This window comes from Arvicola amphibius, chromosome 4 (assembly GCF_903992535.2).
Source record: "Arvicola amphibius chromosome 4, mArvAmp1.2, whole genome shotgun sequence".
NCBI classification, from domain to species: Eukaryota; Metazoa; Chordata; class Mammalia; order Rodentia; family Cricetidae; genus Arvicola; species Arvicola amphibius.
This window is the reverse complement of record NC_052050.1, coordinates 44,428,135-44,441,821: the sequence shown is the minus strand read 5'-3', so window position 1 is coordinate 44,441,821 and position 13,687 is coordinate 44,428,135. Positions and strand designations below refer to the sequence as shown.

At 44.0% G+C, this 13,687-nt stretch overlaps 1 protein-coding gene across 2 annotated transcripts; it reads left to right on the top strand.

The window, feature by feature from the left end:
* Positions 1 to 11,502, top strand: Tmigd1 (transmembrane and immunoglobulin domain containing 1). 2 transcript variants are annotated; one of them, XM_038328105.1, is made up of 7 exons: positions 1 to 124; positions 2,461 to 2,739; positions 5,024 to 5,302; positions 8,854 to 8,957; positions 10,366 to 10,406; positions 10,669 to 10,727; positions 10,929 to 11,502. In XM_038328105.1, the coding sequence occupies exons 1-7, from the start codon at positions 46 to 48 to the stop codon at positions 10,940 to 10,942; spliced, it is 855 nt and encodes a 284-aa protein (XP_038184033.1). In that variant the 5' UTR covers positions 1 to 45; the 3' UTR covers positions 10,943 to 11,502. The 2 variants fall into 2 exon arrangements, with proteins under 2 accessions (XP_038184033.1, XP_038184034.1); XM_038328106.1 differs by lacking the exon at positions 10,669 to 10,727.
* Positions 11,503 to 13,687: the final 2,185 nt, after the last annotated feature.

The window sequence follows — 13,687 nt, the reverse complement described above, 5'->3', positions numbered from 1 at the left end:
ACTGCATTCTTTGCCTCCAGGAGACCCAGCCTGCATTCATTAAGGATGGTGTGGAAGATCGTGGGGCCACTGCAAGCATGCAACCTTCTCCTAGTGATTCTATCTTTGCCACAGGGGAGGACAAGTAAGTTAATATTCTCTATGACCTTTTTTTTTTTAGGTTAAAAAATTAATTAATGATTTATGGACATTGGAAACAGCGTTACGTGCCCATTTGGAATGGTTACCCAATACAATGAATGGTTCACGGTGTAGGAGTCAGAAAACATTTTTTAAAATGGAGGGAAAAATAACACTGTTTTATGGCTCTGGTTGTCTAAGAGAATGAAGTGTGCTATCATCTCTAGAACTATAGTCATAATTTTCTTCAATTTTAATATATTTCAGGTACCAATTTCAAGAGAGGTAATCCTCTGTTTATTCGAACACATCAGCTACAGGAAAATATTGGCCTTAAGGAGGTTTTAAGGCCTCTCTCACATTTTAAAATACTTATTCATGATAAAACAAATTAGGCCAAAGGCTGTAGCTGTAGTTTGGTAGTAAAGTGAGTGTTTAATTAGCTTAAAGGCTCCAGGTTCCATTGGAAACACCAGAAAACAAAACAAGGGTACTGGGCTGCTGGCTTAGCCGGTATCTTCAGCATGCGTTGTAAAAGCTGGCAAGGCTCTGTGTTTGTGCAGCCCCAGCACTGGGGAGTGGACACTGGCCAGCAGAGCTGAAGTGGAAGGCTTCGGCTTAATGGGAGTCTCTGCCTCAAGGCAATAGGGTGTGGAGATAGAAGGTGCCGCCTGGAGTCCTCTGGCCTTTGCATGAGTGTGTACAGTTGCAGGCACTGGTGCACACAGTCAAGTTAGAGGCTATGCAAACATATTTGGGAGGACGGCTTAGCAGCAGCCAAAGCTCTATCTTTTGTTATCAGCTTCTGAACCAGGAAAATAAAAACTGAAACTCAGACGTATATTACAATGTAATGAGAAAAAACTTATTAAAAATCAGAGCAAAAAGGCAAAACCAGCATTTAGGAGACAGAGGCAGGGGGATCTCTGTGACTTTGAGGCCAGCCTGGTCTACATAGCAAATTCCAAAGCAACCAGGGGCACATGGTGAGAGACCCTGCCTCCAAAAACAAACAACAGCCAGGCAGTTGTGGCACACGCTTTTAGTCCCAGCACTTGGGAGTCAGAGGCAGGCGGATCTCTCTTGAGTTCAAGGCCAGTCTGGTTTACAGAGCAAGTTCCAGGACAGCTGGGGCTACACAGAGAAACCCTGTCTCAAAAAAACAAAACACAAAGTAAAAAACAAAAACAAACAAAAAACCCCAAACAACAAAAGATATTTTACACCCCACAAAATCTTGTCTACCTCATGAATCACAATCATTTAAACATTTTTAAATTTTACTCTACTGTTCAAATTTAAAACATGAGAAATGCAAGAACAGATTCATCCATATTCCTATCACTTAACAAAACAGGTATTTTAAGTCAGTTTTTGTCTATATACATATTCAATTTTAATGCTTGCGGTAATTATTAGAGATGGAATTTGTATTCTACCTTTGAACTTACGGTTTAAATAGTTCTCCATTTTGCTAGTCTTTTTCGGGTCCTTGCTTTCCTACTCCACCCATCCCCCATCAAAGCAAACACATCAACCTGGTCATTCTCCACATCTTACCTGTATTCACCAGTTCTAGTCTATATAAATGCATGGTATTTTCCCAAAGATTTTCTTTTTTTTTTTTTTTTGGTTTTTCGAGACAGGGTTTCTCTGCAGCTTTTTTAGAGCCTGTCCTGGAACTAGCTCTTGTAGACCAGGCTGGCCTCGAACTCACAGAGATCCGCCTGCCTCTGCCTCCTGAGTGCTGGGATTAAAGGCGTGCGCCACCACCGCCCGGCTCCAAAGCTTTTCTTAATGAGCACCCCATTTTTTTTTTCTATCAGCTCATTCTGGAGTTGTTTTGTACACACCGTTTCTAACTTAGTGGTTGTCAAACTTCACTGTGCATTTGAACCACCCAGGAAACTTTTAAATAGCCCAATAACCAGTTTGTACTCCTGTCAAACAACCAGACGGCCAGGAGCCTAGCATTAGAATGTAAAAGATCGCTAGGTGGTTTCAATGTGCAGCAAAATTTGGTGGCCATATTTTTTTTACAGTTTTTCTCACTTTAGCTAATAATACATTATGTCATGCTCTCACACAAGTAATACTAGCACATGGCAAGCTGAGGCAGGAGGATCTTCAGTTTGAGAATAACTCATCAACCAACCAAACAAACAAAAAGCATTATGTCTAACTCCTTGTAAAATCATGTCGATTGATATAATTGCTTTTCATTGTTGACTGTATATTTTATTGCACTGATGCAACATAATTCCTTTAACCAGTCCTCTGCTGGTGGACATCTAGGTTAGACATTCGCCTACTTTAATTGTTTTTTTCCTATATCCGCAGGTTCTGTTATAACTGTGAATGGCAGAACTGAGAACTTTGTCCTGGACACCCCATCTGGTGTCCAAGCCTCTCTGGAATGCGCAGTTCAAAACCACACCAGCGATGAAGAACTTCTCTGGTACCGAGGAGATGGAATAGTAGATTTGAGAACTGGAAATAAAATCAACACCAGCTCTGTCTGTGTCTCTCCCATCAGAGAAGACGACGATGGAGTTCGCTTTACCTGCAAGCTGCAGAGCGATCAGACGGTGTCGGTCTCCGTGGTGCTGAATGTGACTTGTGAGTGGAGGGAGAAGAAGCTGCCAGTCTTGGGCGGCTGCATTTTGTTAAGTGACAACTGAAGTCCTGATCTTGATTTGGCTACACTGTTCAATTCATGTCCCCATATGAAACATCAGAATGCCTCAATTTTCCCATCCCCTCAGGAGCACCAAGTATCTGCCAGTAACATTGAACATTCTACATCCACCCTCCCACATGTGTGTCTCTTATCTCACAATGTTGCCCAGGCTAGCTTCAGACTTATGAGCTCAAGTGGTTGGTCTATCTCAGTCTTTCAAAGTCAGCCACTGTACCTGGCTTATTCAACTAAAAATGAGGACATTCACCCTTTCATGCATTTAACGACCATTCACGTTTCTTCTCTGTGAAATGTCTGCCCATGCCTTATAATTATGTTTCTATTTGGGTATTTGTACCTTTTATTCATTAATTTGTATCAGTAACAGGGCCCAGTGGTACAAGGCCACATAATGCTGGCACTGGTGTGAAGCCTGAGGCAGGAAGATTGTCAGTTAAAGGCCAGCCTGGGCTACATGGCAAGAACTTATCTCAAAAACAGCAACAATAACAAAAACAGTAGGGATTCAGAAAGTGACTAGGCTGCAAGTCAAAGAGAATGTTTTAGCTTTATTTGAGATGTGATTTTTCTTAAAGGGCCAGTGTCCCTGAAAAGAAGACTTGTTTAAACTTTTATTAACGTTAAATGGTTTAAAGGAATGGTTAATAGGATGTCTCCACAAATGGAACTGTTGTGCTTGGCAGTCTTGTTCTCTATTCCAGCAGCTTCCTGTGTGTCTGAACACCACACACCATCCTTGTTGGAAATGGATACAGAATTCAAGCTCATTCCAATGAGCAACAAAATGTCATTCTCCTGCGAAAGTTATTAATAACACATCCCACTCAGGGTCTAATTATTCAGTGTGCAGATGAGACAAGCTCCCTTTCCCTCCTTCTCCAGGTTTACCTCCTTCCTTACTGCCCACTCTAGCCGTTTATTAACTTCCGGAACATCTGCCAATAAACACAAGGGGCGTAGACGAGAAGGGAAACCTGGCTTGGTCATTTCTCTTCCTGGACGTGGGGGAGGGGGAGGATTGGAATCATTGATGATGAAGATGAATGTGTCTGACTATCCCCAGTTACAACTGCTCTCACTGTGGAGGACATAAGAGGAGAGGCATGGGGATTTATTAAGCTTCCATAGAGGCAAGATTTACCACACTTAGAAGACTTCCTGAGGCAGGACCTTCTTTGTAGAGGGCCACTGGGCCGATGCAAATTTGTGGCCCAGGCAAATGTGGTCAGACAAAATGCAAAACCCGAGGGTGTGAATGGCTTTCCAAACCGCCACCACATTTGTAATAGTGGTCGGCATGCTCCCGGCTTCGTCACAGGCATTGTCGCAATTAATCTTCACGGTGCAGAAAGGTATCATCATCCCAGTCGTTGTTTCTATTTTTTTTAAAAGAGGAAACTGAAACTTGAACAGTTGAGTAGCTCTCTCAGGGTCACAACAGAGGGCGTGTATGGAATTGGGGCTAGCTACCGTGCTTGTTTTTAGCGTTGTGCTGTTTTAGCTAACCCTTGTACAAATTGGATTAGTATAATACGCTCAGAGAGCAAGGGCTGTTTTTGAAAGAAGGTTCCACTATGTTGCCCTGGCCAACCTGAAATTTTCTATGTAGACCACGCTGGTCTAAAACTTATAGAGACCTGCCTGTTTCTACCTCCCAAGTGCTGGGACTAAAAGCGTGTGCGACCATGCCCAGCTATTATTATATATATTATGTTCCTTATCTTATACAGGTTTAGGTGTATCTTTTTTTAGGAAAAATCTTTATATTTAAATCATTTTATTTTATTACTATATGTGTGTGCATATTTTACCTGCATGCATGTACTGTATGTGCCTAGTACCCACAGAGGCCAGAAGCCGTTAGGTGCCTGGAACTGGAGTTAGAGGCAGTTGTGAGCTGCCCTGGGGGCCACAGAAATTGAACCTGGGACCTCTGGAAGAGCAGCTAGTGCTCTAAACTGCTGAGCACCTCTCCAGCCCCTCATGGTCTATCTTTACAGCCTCCAAGTCCTATGAAGTTAGAATTGAATGTTTGTCATTTACTTTCACGTCACCGGTTACTACCTGTGTGCTTAGCACTCCACATGTTTTTGTCTAAGGGGTGAATATACTCCGAGAAAGATGGAAAGGAGATCTCAAGTTGTTGATCATGAACTAACTACTGTTCATTTCTAACTAATCTTGAATGCTTGAGTCCTACAGTCCCTCCTCTTCTAAGCGGAGATGACTTCCAAACCGTAGAGGAAGACAGCGACGTAAGCTTGGTTTGCAACGTGAAATCCAACCCCCAAGCTCAAATGGAGTGGCGTAAAGACAACAACATCCTGGTTTTAGAGAAAGGCCATCACCAAATCCAAGAGACAAGTGAGTCTTTTCAGTTGTCAATCACCAAAGTCAAGAAATCCGACAATGGAACCTACAGCTGTATTGCTAGCTCAGCTCTCAAAGTGGAGACCATGGACTTCCACCTGGTCGTTACAGGTAATTCTTCTTAAGTAATTGCTCAGCATGATGCATAAGTCAGAAGACAGGCTTGGTAAATATTATCAGGGCTAACCACTGGTGGTGACCATTATGCTTTGTAGCTAAGATTTTCATTGAAAATTATCCCCATCCAGGAGAATTTTCCTTAGGAATTCTAGTCTGAGTCGGTTTGGTAGGCACCACAGGTCTATAATCTCAGCTATACAGAAGGCTAGGGGAGGAAGGTTGTGAGTTCAAGTCCTGCCTTGGTAACTTAATGAGATCATGTTCACAATAAAAAAGTAAAAAGGGCTAGAGGCCGGGGCTATAGCTCTGTGGTGCTTTCATCGTGTGCAGGAGGTCTTGAGTTTGACCCTGGACACCGAGAAGGGCTGGGATAGCTCAGTGGTAGAGTATTTGCTTTAAATAGAAAAAAAATCTAAGCCTGGTGTGGTGGTGCATGCCTTTAATGCCAACAACTTGGGAGGCAGAGGCAGGTGGATCTCTGTGAGTTCAGGGTCAGCCTGGTCTACAAAGTGAGTTCCAGGACAGCCAGGGTTATACAGTGAGACCTTATCTTTAAAAAAAAAAGTTTTTTTAGAAGAATTATACCCACTCCATATAGACCTCTGACTTTTGAGCAGAGATTCTGGACCAAGGTAGAAAGCAATTCTGGTATGACTTTGTTGAAGAAACTTCTGCAACTTCCCTTCAGCATTGACATGTGTAGGAACTAACCCTTTGAGTTCACAGCCTGTAACAGAAGATAATTCAGAAATGCACAAAAGAAAAATATACCTCTGAAATCACTCGTAATTCTTGACTTCTGTCCTGTTACCTGATCAGCAGAAGGAGTAGGGAAACAAGGTTAATCACAGAGCCTTCTCCCTCAGCATTCTGTTCCTGTAATCACGGAGAACCAGTGAGATTTGGAGTGTTCTCCTGAGATATATTCCCTTTTAAAAGATTTCATTTTGCTTTATGTGTATGAGTGTTTGCCTGAATGCATATGCGTGCCTTATAGGCCTGAGTCTCCTTGGGCTTCTTGCTCAGACAAAAAGGAAATTGAAATGCCCAATGCCACAAATGTACGCCATTCCTTCGTGCACGTTTGGTCTTGGGCGGGTATTCAGAGAGCAGGGAAACAAGCTGAGGCTCCTGCATCCTGCTAGAACATTCTTCACTGTACCTATTCATTGCCAACCTTGCCATTTCCCAGGAAACAAACCAACCTCCTTGCCAATTCATGCTTGAATGGATGACGACACCAGACGTCATTAGTTTCTTTCCTCCTCACACCAGGGAGCCAAGGATACAAAGTCAGTGGCCCATGAGGAGGGGGAGTGGCTATTGGTTGACTGCCCCATCACTGTGGTTACTGGGTTTTTCAGTAATTTGTCCTGCAGAGAAAAACAGTCTGCCTCAGGGCTACGTGATTCAAACCAACAACTACAACAAAACCCTACCAAAGAGCCTGTGTCCAAAGGACAGAAGCAATGGAAGGGACACCACCTTGACACTTTGTGACTTTTTTTTAAAACTTTACCCAGAACCTTCACAAAAACATGGTACAGTGAGCCACATGTGGTACTATTCTAATTATCTATAAAACCACACTCGGAGACTGAGTGATTATAGCATCCCTCTTGGTTAGGAAGAAAGCATAATTGCTCTATGAGCATGTTTTTTTTTTTTTTTTTTTTAAATCACGTGGCTTCTGTGGCAATCAGCAAATTGCCTTTTAGGTGGGCAGAAACTTGTTTTGGATGGAAGTCTGCCAAACCAGCTTGTTTTCTTATTTCTTATTTCTTTTTTTGCTTCGTTACTTCCAAGGCTGCCCGTTGGCCTTCTAGAGCACATGTGCTCTGCTCTGCTCCTGGTGCTCACTGGGGCTTGATGCTGGATCCCCCACAGGCTCGCCCCTGCTCCGTGGGGGCTGTTTCTAAAGCACCGCGAGACGCTGGAATGGCATGAAGCCCTTCACCAGCACAAGAGTTAGCCCACGTGTTAAAAACTATTTTACCAGAATGGTCTGAGGGAGAGGACCACCAAAACAGGACAAAAGGAGGAGTCCAGGCAGTTAGACTCGTCACTTCCCTCAGGAACTTGATGTGCAAGGGGAGCCAGTAGGTCAGTCGGTTTGCTGCAGCTTGGTTTGTGGAAGGAAAGTTGTGACATGTGGCTTCACAGCTTTCTGTTTGGTGAAAGATATTTCCTCTCTGCGACAGCGCTCTGATTTCTTCTCCTAGTCGCCTGGTCTTCCCTTCCTCTCTGTCCCGATATGACAGCCTTCCTTGGTGTGCAAGGGGAGGTCTCCAGTAAGGTAAAGACTGCAGTGTACCCCAGAGTTGATTACTATAGAGCTGGGGTTTTCTAGAAGGCTCTTCAGGCCACCCTCTACAGAGGGTTGACCCTACCCACATCTTCATGAGAATAATTTGGGGGGAAGGAGCTAGGAGAGGGCAGAAGTGAAAGACGTTCTGGAGCTGAGGGTGGAGCTCAGTGGTAGAATTTCTGCTTAGCATGTGTTAGGCCCTGGGTTCTAGCCCTAGTACACACACACACACACACACACACACACACACATACACACACTGAGGAATATTTAATCCATTTACCCGCTCCCCCCAGCTCCCCTCCACAGTTATTCTGAGCAGGAGCTGAATATAATTGGAAGAAAATAATTAAAAGATAATTGGGTGGGCCAATAAGATAGCTCAGTGGGTACCCACTACCAAGCCTGACAACCTGACTTCTGCCCCTGCTTCCCACATGGTAGAAGGAGAGAACTACCTCCCACAAGTCATCCTCCAAACCCCACACATCTACACACAAGTGAATAATTGTAACACAAATAAGTAAACTTAACGTTCGAGTGAGTTTTGCTTCCAAGCTGTCATGGCTGCCTCGGCTCCTTCACTGTCCTTCCTCGTCATTTAGAGAACTGTGGAAATCTTTGCCAAGGGTGGGAAGGCTGATGCCTGAAATTCTACTTCCTGACAGACACCAAGCAGCCACTCGCTATGTGTCTTGTCTGCCTGGACACTAGCACAGTACGGACGGACGGACAGACGGACGGGACTACTGTGCACGCTGCTCCCTGGGCCCAGCCGTGTCTCCCGTCTGTCTTAGCCTAGGGAGCCCTTCCCACCTCGTCTTCTTGCTCTCCCAGCCTCCTTCCCTTTGTCTTCTTCTGAGAGTCCTCCTAAAAACTTTTGTGCTTTTGAAAAGGTCCTCACTTCAATTTGCTTCTGCTTTCTGTGGCAAAAATAAATAAAGGAAAATAAAGAAACACAAAATGGACTGGACGGTCACTCAGGGTGGGGTGCTCATATTTCAGCAACTCCCTTCACAAAGGAGTGGGCTCAGAATCTCCTCGTGCCATTTGTTAATTCTGTCATTTTGAGTAAGTAATCTAACCTGTCAAAGACCCCCATTCCTCATCTTTTGGGGTTGTTGCAAAGATTTAATTAAAAGAGTGGTGTGTGTAAATATAAGGGACCATGTTCAGATTATAAACACTCAAGTTAGAAGTTGGCGGCTCTTCCCTGTGTTTGCTTTCCCAACAGACAAAGTTCCAGCCGTCCCAGTAGAGGCAATCATTGCTGCTTGTGTCGTGGTCTTCCTGACTTTGGGTTTTGGACTGCTTGCTAGGAGAAAAAGAATAATGAAGGTACCTAAGTATTCTAAGTTACTGGGGTGAAAATTCATCTAAGAGGCTGGGGCTATGGCTCTAGCAGAGACTGTGAAGCACATGCACAAGGCTCCAGCATCTTTACAAGATGAGAAGCTTTACAAGAAGAGAAAGAAGTACATGTCGACAAAGCTGGGGTGGAAATGCCTATGGTATCATGGCAGGGGCTTTGGAGTTGGTTTCTCTTCCTTTTAAATTTCTCCTGCCCAGTGTGGCAGTGCATACCTGTCTTCCCAGTGCTGGAGAGGTAGGAAGCAGGAAGATCTTGAATTTAAGTCCAGCCAGTACTGCATGGTCAAACCTTGTCTCAAAAACAAAAGCCTCAATCAATAACTTCCCCTTTCGTTGTTGCTATGGTGCCCCTGGTACAATAAATAAACACAGGGAGGAACAGATGCCTGCATTCTCTGCTCCTGAATACAGCCACATGCTCTGTAGCTGTGGGCTGGAGTTTGAGCCGTCCAATTGTTGGCATTGCTGTTTACTGTGGTTCAGAATACATGTGCATGCTTAGGTTAATGTCATGCATTTGACTCTGCCAGATCACTCAGGGCCAAAGAGGGCACACATGTGGCAGAAAACCTTTAAAGAGAGACAGAATGCCCTAGGCTGAATTCATCAGTCAGCAAGTCATTCTTCATGCAACAGTAACTAGATCTGATTCAGGGCAATAGTGTTTCCCAAGAGAAATTTGCCCCACCCTCTATTCCAATCCAAAACATTTTTCCAAAGAAAGAAAGAAAGGGAGGGAGGGAGGGAGGGAAAGAGAAAGAGAGGGAGGGAGGAGGGAGGGAGAGAGAGAGGGAGGGAAAGAGAAAGAGAGGGAGGGAGGAGGGAGGGAGGAAAAGAGAAAGAGAGGGAGGGAGGAGGGACGGAGAGAGGGAGAGGGAGAGAGAGAGAGAGAGAGAGAGAGAGAGAGAGAGAGAGAGAGAGAGAGAGAAAGAGAATAAGAAAGATGGTTTAGCAAGTAAGGGTACTTGCAGACAAGCCTGACTATCTGAGTTTAATTCCCAGAGCCCACATGAGGAAAAGAATAGAAACCTACAGGTTGTCTTCTGTCTTCTGTATATGGACTATGGCATAATATTTCCCCACCAAGTATGTGTACACACACACACACACACACACACACACAGAGAGAGAGAGAGAGATTTTTTTAATATAATGAAATGAGAACCTAACCGTGAACTTTAGAAACATTCTGATTAAGATCAATATCTTCTTGTCATTCATTAAAATCTATCCATGTGGTCAAAGAGACCAGTGCCCACACAGGGATGGCTGTCTTGTAGTTCCACAGCACCCATTGCCATGACGATACATTCAAAATGTTCACTCCTGACCTTAGAAACGGATGCTAACTCACGAACCTGTGCTTGCTTTGTAGCTCTGCGTGAAAGAGAAAAACAAGAATTCAGAGACAGCTCTGTAAGTACTCTGGCAGGGTGGGGGGTGAGAGTGGGGGATGGTGGGGGCAGGGTGGGGGTGGGAGTGGGGGGGATGGTGGGGCAGCAGGCTCACCTCATTAGCCCGTTCCAGGCATCCTTCTCCAGAGACTGGAGGTGCTGGAAGGTGGAGGGTTTCAGAGGAGAATAGACATGGGGGGAACCTACCTCCACGTTAGAGGAAGGGTTGGGAAGGTTGCCTAGGGCAGGAACACCTTGGGGCTTTCTGCCTACTCTCTAAGCAGGTTTGGCCAAGGCTTGCGCAACTGCATTGCCACACAAGCAACCGAGGGAGCTTGTCCAGGTAGGAGTCACTGCTGCCCTCTGTTCATACAGCAAGGCCAGGGCAATTGGCCATCCTCCATGCTGTTACCTCTTGTTCGCACGTGGCAAGTGGGCAGTGGGAAACAAACCAAGGCGTTCTGCTTGAGAGGATGGACTTTGTTTTGATTTTTTTTCTTATTCCTACAATCATGGTTCGAATTAATTTCTTGCTTCATTTCAGATGAGAAAGCTTAGCCACCACCTGACACATGAAGAGTTCTGCATCAGGACCACCTCAATTTGTGTATCGTCATCTGTAGTTATTGCTGCCTTTAAATTCACTCGGGTCCAATTGTCAGAGGTTATGAAGAAGCATTTGATTAATTACTGAACAGTAGTTGTTATGACTAATTCAAGCTACTTGTGGAGCTATTTTATTAAAGAGGTTTTAAAATGAAGATTCTGTTTAAGCCCTCTCCTTGAAGTATATGTTAATTAATTGTGAATTATTTCTAATAGATTGGTAGCCATTTCCCATCTGACTTATTTTTCTAGATAGGAGACTAACTGACACTGGGGTTTTCCAAATCAATGTATTAGCCACAAAATAAAAAAAAAGAAGAAAATCCAAGTAGAGAACACCATAGGATGACGTTCCTGGGTTGCCAGGGAGCACATGCAGATGTAAATATGAAGATGTAAATTACCTCCTGCTTTCAGTGCCCTCTCCTCAATGTCCTAGGACTAAAGAAGTCCGGATCTAATTTCAGAATGTAAGAAGTTCCTTCAAATGGAATAAATTTAGTATCATGAAATTTTCAGCGCGTGTCCTTGTTTTCCTTATCTCAGCACGGCTGACACTGTCATAAAACTGATGTAAGGCCCGGAACGTGCAAAGGGCAGGGCCCTCTGTCTCCTCTCCCGCGGTCTTTTGCACAGCTCTCTCTGTGCTCCGTAGGACTCAGCCTGTGCTCAAGCTGTCTGGATTGCTCAGCTATCACTCATCATTGACTCCCCCCACTTTCATTCTTCTCCTTCCTGCTTTTTTTTTTTCCCTCATAGGAATTTTCTGCTCTTCTCCCATACAACTGGAGTGAGCTGGGCAAGAGACAGCTCTGTCCAGAACCATCTTTAGTATTTTTATAGCAATCCACTTCTAACTTGAAAGAATTTTTTTTTTCTGCTTTGTTCCTTTGCGTTTTTTAAGTCCCTGGAGTTAAATCTAGTGCTCTTTACATCCTAGACAAGAAACGGAGCCTCTCCCCTCTTCAGAATGTGTTTAGTGTAATAAATATACCAGAAAAGGGAGGGGGAGAGGGGTGGGTGGGCGGAAAGATGATCTGGCTTCATGCAGGATCTCTCCAAGTGGACTCTGGGCCCTGGTAAGATGCCACAAGGAAGAAGTAGGGGACTGTGGAGAAGTTGGAATGCTTGGGTGATTAGATAGGAGCTCAGACCGTACAGAGACAAAACAGATCTCAGGCAGTGGCTGCTTGAGGCAGTTTGGTTGAGAAGGAAAAGGAAGTACAAATGTACTTCCATAGCAATGCAGGCAAAGGCAGGAGAGCTGGCTCTGGTCTTGACTGTGTTGTCTCGGGCAGTCCTTTTCCCTTCCCTGGGCATTTGGAAAACGAGGAGGCTGGACTGGGAGAGCTTTAATACATTTTCTTTAGCTTGGCAATTCTGATCCCCACCTGCTTTAGGTAAATGTGGGGAAGAGCTGAGGAGGTCTGGACAGGTAATGCCTTTGCCCCACATAGCAAAATTATGAATCACAATACGTTCTAGGACACATAACAATCCTTGAGAATTGCAGGTCATCGGGAGAGAGTTTCTTCACCTGTGTACAGTACAGTGACCTTGCACATTGGCACCAAGACCATGACCTACACACGCACAGCAATGTCATAAATGGACACTGCATTTCATTTGCCTTTCTGTTCAGAGAAGACAGAGTCAGCAGTAATACTATGTCTCCTGTTAAAGTCACGGTCAGCCTGCTTAGGCCATGGAACTACAGACTTCAGAAGCAGACCCCGACTGTTGTCTCTTCCCCAGGGTTGTCTCTACTACTCTGAGATAACCGAAATCTTGACACTTGGACTTCTGGTTTTGACTTGAGATCAAGTTCGGGTGGAAAAGACAGAGGCAGTTGCTCCTTTCTGTCTTTCCATTAACGCGGACACCTTTTATTGTTATTTTTCTTCTTTTTTGAGCTTCATTCTTTCTTTTTAAGGATTTTATTATTTTTATTTTTAATTTTGTGTCATGCATGCGTGTGTGTGTGTGTGTGTGTGTGTGTGTGTGTGTGTGAATGCAATGCACATAGAGGCCAGCAAAGGGCATCAGATCCCCTGGAGCTGGCATTACAAATGGTTGTGAGCCACCTAACATGGGTCTTGGGAATTGAACTTAGGTCTTCTGTAAGAGCATTTGTGCCCTTAATTGATGAAACATCTCTCCAGCCCCCCCCCCCCGTCTTTTCATCCCCAATGCTGAGAATTGAACCCAGGACAAGTGCTCTACCAGTAACCTATACCCTTTATCCCACCATGTTTTTGCCAGAATTAATCTATCAAGCAAATTCTACTTATTATAGTAATCTCTTCTCTCTTCTCTGAATTTTAGAAACATTTGTCAATGATATTTACTTGTTAGTCTGAAACAACTAATTCAATTACCTATTTGATATAGTTCCACCTAAAAGCAAAGAAAATGGTACTTTATTTAAGTTCTACAGTCTTTTAGAGGTTAATAGTATAAGCCATGGGTAGTAGAAAATGCCTACATTCCAGACCTTGAGACACGAAGACAGGAGTATTAGGAGTTCAATGTCCACTTCAACTACATAGTAAGTTTGAGGGTAGCCTGGGCTAGATGAGACCCTGTGTCATATAACAACTACCAAACCCCAAAAAGAATAGTGTTGGGGGATGGAGATGGGAAACATTATGATAAAAATATACTGTATAAAGTTTTCAAAGAATTAAAAAATTAAAA

Coding starts and splice junctions, on each gene's coding strand:
- Tmigd1 (XM_038328105.1), top strand. CDS start 46: ATGGTGTGGAAGATCGTGGGGCCACTGCAAGCATGCAACCTTCTCCTA. Junction 5,303..8,853: donor CTTCCACCTGGTCGTTACAG/GTAATTCTTCTT, acceptor CTTTCCCAACAG/ACAAAGTTCCAGCCGTCCCA. Junction 10,407..10,668: donor AAGAATTCAGAGACAGCTCT/GTAAGTACTCTG, acceptor CTCTCTAAGCAG/GTTTGGCCAAGGCTTGCGCA.